Consider the following 8,226-nt stretch of genomic DNA (forward strand, 5'->3'; position numbering starts at 1 on the left):
AAAAAAAAAAAAAAAAAAAAAAGGCATCATGAATTTGAAGGAGAAAAGAGAGATATATGGAAACGTTTAAAGGGAAGAAAGGGAGGGAGAAATGGAAATAGAGTATAATCTCAAACAAACAAACAACAACAACAAAAATACAGACTGGAGAGATGGCTCAGTGGTTAAGAGTACGGACTGCTCTTCCTGGGTCCTGAGTTCAATTCCCAGCAACCACATGGTGGCTCACAACCACACGCCGACTTACAACAGTCTGTAATGGGATCAGATGCCCTCTTCTGATGTGTCTGATGAGAGCAACAGTGTATTTGCATACTTAAAATAAATAAATATTTAAAATAAATAAATACAAATACATAATTTAAAAAGTTCTTTCTCTTCCAATAATAAAATATTCCTCATCAAACAAAATTAATAGTTACAAGATTTTACCCGGGCTGGAGAGATGGCTCAGAGGTTAAAAGCACCGTCTGCTCTTCCAGAGGTCCTGAGTTCAATTCTGAGCAACCACATGGTGGCTCGCAACCATCTGTAGTGAGGTCTGGTGCCCTCTCCTGGCTTCCAGGCAAAAATGCAAGCAGAACATTGTATACATAATAAATAAATAAATAAATAAATAAATAAATAAATCTTTATTTAAAAAAAAAGATTTTTACACAACTATAAACAAGAATTACTTTTTGCTGGTTTGCATTTAAGTGTTTTTTAAAAAAAAAAAAAACAGATTTATTCATTTATTTGTTAAGTATATGAGTACATTGCCGCTGTCTTCAGACACACCAGAAGAGGGCACTGAATCCCATTACGGATGGTTGTGAGCCACCATGTGGTTGCTGGGAATTGAACTCAGGACCTCGGGCAGAGCAGTCAGTGCTCTGCTGAGTCATCTCTCCAGCTCCCATTTAAGTGTTTTTAATGTATGTTTTCATATTTGTCCTGACACAGTGTCATCTACCCAGGCAACATGGCTTTGCTCTGTAGCTGAAGCTCATCTTGAACTCCTGAATCATTCCTCTACCTAGCGCAGTGCTGTGATTATAGGCACGTATTACGCCCAATATTTATATTAAACCCAATATAAATCATTTAACTTCTAAAGGGTTGAAAGATATATCTCATGATTGAAGTATATAAGTTGTTAACTTTTTAATTGAGTGTTAGGATTTCAGATATATACTGCCATTCCCAGCTGGGTTTTGTTTCTTAATTCATCAATTCGAGAATTCTCTATGAGCCGGTGGTAATGGTGGTGCATGCCTTTGATCCCAGCACTTGGGAGGAAGAGGCAAGTAGATCTCTGAGCTTGAAGCTAGTCTGCAAATTAAGTTCCAGTACAGCCAGGGCTACCACAGAGAAGGCCTATCTCAAAACAACAACAAAAACCCCAAAGAAAGAAAAAGAAAAAGATTCTCTATGTATGGTGACCCATGCCTTTAATCCCAGCATCAGGAGACAGAGGCAGAAAAGGATGAATCTCTTGAGTTTGAGGCCAGACTGGTCCACATATAGAGAGGCCCTGTCTCAAAAACAAAAAAAAAAAAATAAACAAAGTATTTTCTTTGCATAAGGTAAGATATTACTCTATAAATTATATGTATAAATATATTTTCTTAATTTGTTTGGTGTCTTGCTTTTCTTTCCTTCTTAATTTGTCAGAGACTTGCTATATAGCTCTTACTCACCTGATATTCACTATGTAGCTCAGGCTGGCCTTGAACAAATGGCAATCTTCCTCCTTCAACCTTTCAAATAATGGATGACCACCATGCCTAGCATCAGCTGTCTTTTGACTATGTGGTTGTCTGTTAGATTAGTAAGGGTTCTTATTTTAAGGTTGTCTGACTTTATAAACCCGAATGCTGTGCAAATGGCATGTCCCCTTGTCTGAGAAGCCTGCAGTGTTCACAAGCTTTGTGACTTGAGAAGGACTAGGAACTACTGCTACCCCATGCTGTCCATTGAGAGTCTAATTGTGTCCAGTAGGCTCACTTCTGTTGGACAGCCATCCAAATGCTTAACAGTTCTATTAATCAGATGAAGAACCACCTGCCTTTTCATTGCAGCAATTCTATAGATCCTATTCTATGTTTTGTTTACTGTGATGCTAAGGATCACCCCAGGGAGGTCTACATGCTCTACCACGGAGCCCATTGTCAGACCTAACTGACCTGCTAACACTGTAGGTGTCTCTTGTTTTGCATGTTGTTTTTGCAGCATTACAAGCTGCAAATGCACCTTCTGCATGCATACCTCCTACAAGCGAGCTGAATCTCTAACCTAAAACTGTTTTCTTGAAGTACTTCTCTTGGGATAAAGTTCAAAGTCAACCTTGGCTACATGAAGAACTAAAGGACCAGCCTGGGCTACAAGAAACAACTTGTTCAACAAACAAACAGACAAACCAAGAAGCTGGAAGACACAGAAGAAAATGATGAAATAGTACATAAATTAAGAGATGGATGAAGGATGTAGTGGTTTGAATGAGAATGCCCTCAATGAATGCTTGCTTGTGCCCTAGCTGGTAGAATATTTGGAAAGGCTTGGGAGGTGTGACCCTGTTGGAGATGCATCACTATAGGGTAGACTCTGAGGTTTCAAAAGGCCACACAATTCCCAGTTACATCTCTGCCTCTTGCTTGTGGATCAGAAGTTCTTAGCAACTGCTCTAGCACCAGGCCTGCCTGCCTGCCTCTTGCCATGTTCCCCATCACCATACCATGTTCATGGACTCACCCTACGAAACTGTACCCATCCCCCAGATAAATGCTTTCTTTTAAAGTTGCGTTGGTCAAAGCATTTCTTCACAGCAGTAGTAGACTAAGGCAAAGGAATATTTAAATCAATAACATGGGACATTCTAATACTCTGAATAACAATGAGGATCCAACCTCTCCCGAAGGAGCTAATCTGCAAGAATCTACAAATTCAGCTAAGTACGTTTTCTCCCATCCTTCAATTAATATGATTACAAAAATGTTGAACTCTTTAATTTTTAAAATTTTTAGGTGTAGATGGGTGTGTTGGTACATATCTTTAACACTAGCACTTGAGATGCAGAAGCAAGTGGATCTCTGTGAGTTCAAAGCCAGCTTGGACTAGAGTGTTTCAGGCCAGCCAAGGCTACATAGTAAGAACCTGTCTCAAAAAACAAAAAAAAAAAAAAAAAATGTGTATATGTAAGTGGTACTCAAGGAAGCCAGAAGACAGCACAGGACCTCCTAGAACTAGAATTACAAAGGTTATGAAATTTTCCATGTGGTTACAAAGTCAGGCATGGAAGTGCAACCCTGTAGTGCCAATACTCAAGAAGCTGGAGGATTATCTTGCATTAAAGGCCAGTCTGAGCTACATAAAGACCTTGTTTCAAACTGAAACAGAACAAACTAAAACTAAAAAGGAACTGGTTTTCTGACTCGTTCTTCAGTCTGTTATGAAGATTACCTCTGATGTCCTAAAAGATAAACATTATCTGGGTATACAGCACAGTTGCAGATGGCTTGCCTACTACACAAGACCTGGGTCTGATTCCCAGCACTGTGGAGGAAAAAATAAAGTTTCTTGGCCTGAAAAGCTTCTGAAAAATCCACCTGATGAAGCCACTACATGTAGCATTAGCCTGCCCAAATGTTTCTCCTGGACATCTCTTTTTTTTGTTTGTTTTTTCTAGACAGGGTTTCTCTGTATAGCCCTGGCTGTCCTGGAACTCACTTTGTAGATCAGGCTGCCTCCAACTCAGAAATCCGCCTGCCTCTGTCTCCCAAGTGCTGGGATTAAAGGCATGCGCCACCGCTGCCCGGCCTCTGGGACATTTCAAAGGTGTGTGTCTGTGTGAGTGTGCACATGTGTGCACTGTGCTGATGGCGATGGTGGAAGTCAGGTGCAGTCTTCAATAGCTTGTTACCATATTTTTTGACTAGGGTCTCCCAATGAACCTGGAGCTCATAGATTTGGCTCAGCTGGCTAGCCAATGAACTCCAGGGATCCGCCCCTCTGTGCTACTAAGGTGCTGCTGTGCCTGGCTTGTTATGTGGGTATCTGATTTTTAATTAAGCCATCTCCCCGGGCCTGATACATAACTTTCTATTAGCATGTGTAGAAATACCACCTTGTTTTTAGAGAAATTCATACAATAGTGAGAGCACAGCAGTGACTTATATCAAAAACATCAAAATCATTATTTTTGACAATGTTTCAAGACTTAAGTCATATGCTACCTGTCCACAGCATCTGTGATTTACATTAGAGGCATTGCTCTGCAGTGCTATCACTCAGTCAACTTATCCAAATCAAGATCTCACTTCTTACCTGACAGGGGCAGATCTTTTCTTTAGTAGCTGTGGAATGTTGGCACGGGTCTTCCTTTGCTCCCTCACATGGGTCTCTGAAAACTTGTGCCTGGTCTCCTTGATCTCTGGAGACCTTTGGCTCCATTCTCTTGGGTCTCTCTTCCCTATCCAAGATCTCATAAGCCACAGGATCTCTTGTAGGATCCACTAGTCCGCACCACCCATTCTTGCCCCGACAATCCAAGGTCTCAGAGCTTTCTTCTCGACAACCTTCTGCATGAGTCCTCTGCAACCCCAGGGGTGAGGCCCTGCCATGACTTAGAGGAGAGCCATGACTTAGAGGAGAGCATGAGGCTCCAGGCTTTACATCTGCAATCTTACTTGGCTCCTGCTCAGCATGAAGCTCTTTGGAGACACTTACTGAGAGTTCCGAGTACAAATCCTGTACCACAGCAGACATGGAGGAATCAAGTGGAACTGGCTGGGTCTCTACTCCAGATGACAGCATTAGGGCAGATGGAGATTATGGAGTCAAGTCTTTTGCATCAATGGTTTACCCTGACACAAATCAAAGGAAGGGATATAAGTTTAAAACCTTGACGTGGTAAAAGAAAACCATTTCCATTCACATCGATTAAAATATGGAAAATAGCTGGGCACGGTGGCACCATACCTTTAATACTAGCACCCGGTAGGCAGAGGCAGGTGGATCTTTGTGGTCTACAGAGCCAGTCTTATCTACAAAGCAAGTCCAGGACAGCCAGGGCTATAGAGAGAAACCCTGTCTTAAAATACATTAAAAAAAAAAAAATTATGAACAACATATTCAACTTCAAATGTCAGCATTATTGGACACCAAATGTATACTATATTGGTAGAAAAATACATCTCTTAATCTTCACTAGGTATGTCACTGATCTTAGTTACAATACTGTCTTGTGAACAGTCTCATTAAATGTTAAGCAAGGAATGTGGCTCAGTGGCAGTGCATTTACTCAGGGGATATAAACCCTGAGTTCAATCTCCAACACCGCCACAATACCACTGGTATTGTGGCTCATAGCTGTGATCCTATTATTCAGGAGGCTGAGGCAAGATTGACACAAATTCAAGAGGAGCCTCAGCTACATAGTGAGTTCAAGGTTATCCTTGCTAAGACTGAGCTCCAACTCAAGAAAACGGGAAAAGGAGGCCAGCAAAATGCCTAGGTGGTTATAGGTGGATTTGCTGCCCCTGCAGAGGACACGAATTTGGCTCCCACATTAAGTCTGCACCCAAGTTGCATAGTTCCAAACCTCCTATACCTCATGCTCCAGGGGATCTACGCCTATAACATCTGTAGGAGGCTATAGTCATCTGCATAGATACTCATCAATACACAGTACTTAACTGCCAGGCCTAGGGGCACATGTCTTTAACCCCACTACTCAGGAGGCAGAGGCAGGCAGATCTCTGAATTTGAGATCAGCCTGGTCTTTGTAGTGATTTCCAGGCTAGAAAAAGGCTCCACAGAGAGATCTTATCTCAAAAAAATGAGAAATCCTCTCTCTTTCTTTCTCCTCGCTCTCTCGCCCCCCCCCCTTCTCTCTCTGCCACTTCTTTGTCTCTCCCTTCCAATAAAACCTCTTCCAGTTGGAACTGAAAAAAAAATTGATAAGACCCGGACATGCATCCAAAAACAGACCTGACATCAACTAGAAAATCAAGGTGCTTTTTCTACCTGGTTTCAAGACATGGCCCTTAAACACCCGTTCACTGCTATATCCCAGAGGAGGTACTTGACGTGGAATAGTTTCTCAGTTTTGTTGGTGTTTTTGTTTTTTTTGTTTTTTTTGTTTTTGTTTTTTCAAGACAGGGTTTCTCTGTATAGCCCTGGCTGTCCTGGAACTCACTTTGTAGACCAGGCTGGTCTCGAACTCAGAAATCCGCCTGCCTCTGCCTCCCGAGTGCTGGGATTAAAGGCGTGCGCCACCACCGCCCGGCTTTTAACTTTTTTTTTTTTTTGGTGTTTTTTAAATATATGTATTTGTGTGTGCATGTGGAGGGCGCAGGACAATTTTCAGTGTCATTCTCAGGAACGCTATCTGCCTCCTTTGAGACAGAGTCTCGCATTAGTCTAAAGCTCATTAATAAGGCTAGACAGGAAGAGGAAGCCAGCAAAGTCCAAGGATCTTAATCTCTGCCTGTCCTGTGCAGGGATGGCACCAGCCTCGTTTTTGTTTTCTCACTTGAGACAGGGTGTATGTAGCTCTGGCTGTCCTGAAACACACTACGTAGAGCAGGCTGGACTCGACTCTGCCTCCCAAGTGCTGGGACTAAAAGCATGTGCAGCCACTACCCAGCAGTATATAGACATTTTTAATACATTTACCTTTCTTCTCTTGAAGGAAGATCGTGGAAAATGCAACTCCATGACTTTACATACTTGAGCTCTGCCTACCCAGACAAGCACAAGTTCCAAACTAGTCCAGCTCCTTTGACTGCTTCTTGAGATTCTCCAAGAGTTTTTATGGGCAACATGTGTTCAATTCACCGAACAACCCCATGAACTAAGCAGAACCACTATCACTCCCATTATAGAGCTTAATACCACACCTGAAGAGGTCGAAAGTGGCAAGTCTAATATAAGATGCTACAGAAGACCCAAGCTCTCCAGAGGGTACCACTGTGTTGGTAGTTAAATTCTTCGTCCTGAATGAACAGGCTACTTGCTGAAATATTCCATCTAAGTATTCTGTAGTACTAGAGGATGAAGCTCATTGCTAGAGTGCCTGCCTAGCATGCATGATGCCTACAGTTCACTGCCGAGGGGGCACACAATACACATAATGATTCTTTTTTTTTTTTTAAAGGTTTATTTATTTATTATATGTAAGTACACTGTAGCTGTCCTTAGATACTCCAGAAGAGGGAATCAGATTTTGTTACGGATGGTTGTGAGCCACCATGTGGTTGCTGGGATTTGAACTCGGGACCTTTGGAAGAGCAGTCGGCGCTCTTAACCACTGAGCCATCTCGCCAGCCCCCACATAATGATTCTTAAAGCTTCTCCTACCCTAAACAAGAGAAGAGAAATATTTTTGTTTGGTTATTCGTTTTGCCTGAGGCAGGGTTTCTCTGAGCAGTCTTGGCTGTCCTGGAACTCACTTGTAGACCAGGCTGCCCTCAAATTCAGAGATCCACATGCCTCTGCCTCCCGAGTGCTGGATTAAAGGCACCATTATCACAGGCTGAGAAGAGAAATTTTTAAAGAAACTGTCTCCAATTTAAAGTCTAGAAACTATAGATATCAGAGTGCTACCAAGCTCAATAGCCTGGGCTGCTCCAAAACTAGAGGTCCTACATTAGCTGAGTTTGCAGATATGAGCTACCATACCTGCTTTAAGCTAAACATTTTTTAATGAAAAGTTAAAAGGCAGGCTGGTGAGATGGCTCAGCAGTTAAGAACACTGACTGCTCTTCCGAAGGTCCTGAGTTCAATTCCCAGCAACCACATGGTGGCTTACAACCACCCGTAATGAGAGTCTGAAGTCAGCTACAGTGTATTTATGTGTAATAATAAATCTTTAAAAACAGAAGTCCTAAATTCAATTCCCAACTCATGAAGGCTCACAACCATCTGTACAGGTACAGTGTACTCATATACATTCAATAAACAAACAAACAAACAAATAAATAATAAAAAGAGAAAACAGAAAAGTTAAAAGTCAGTGGTGCCTCATACCTTTAATCCCAGCACTTGGGAGGCAGAGGCAGGTGAATCTCCAAGACTGACTGCCAGCCTGGTCTACAGAGAGAATTACAGGACAGCAAGGGTCACAGAGCAAAACCTTGTCTTGAAAAACAAAAACAGGGCTGGTGAGATGGCTCAGTGGGTAAGAGCACCCGACTGCTCTTCCGAAGGTCCAGAGTTCAAATCCCAGCAACCACATGGTGGCTC

The 8,226-nt window shown here is 42.2% G+C and overlaps 1 protein-coding gene across 1 annotated transcript in view; it reads right to left on the reverse strand.

Moving 5' to 3' along the window:
- Prr14l (proline rich 14 like) overlaps positions 1-8,226 on the reverse strand; it is a 290,921-nt gene that overhangs the window by 276,983 nt on the left and 5,712 nt on the right. The window contains 1 exon segment of the mRNA XM_029477407.1: positions 4,306-4,844. Within this exon segment, the coding sequence (XP_029333267.1) occupies positions 4,306-4,794 (489 nt within the window). The 5' untranslated portion in view covers positions 4,795-4,844.

This window comes from Mus caroli, chromosome 5 (genome assembly GCF_900094665.2).
Source record: "Mus caroli chromosome 5, CAROLI_EIJ_v1.1, whole genome shotgun sequence".
Taxonomy (NCBI): domain Eukaryota; kingdom Metazoa; phylum Chordata; class Mammalia; order Rodentia; family Muridae; genus Mus; species Mus caroli.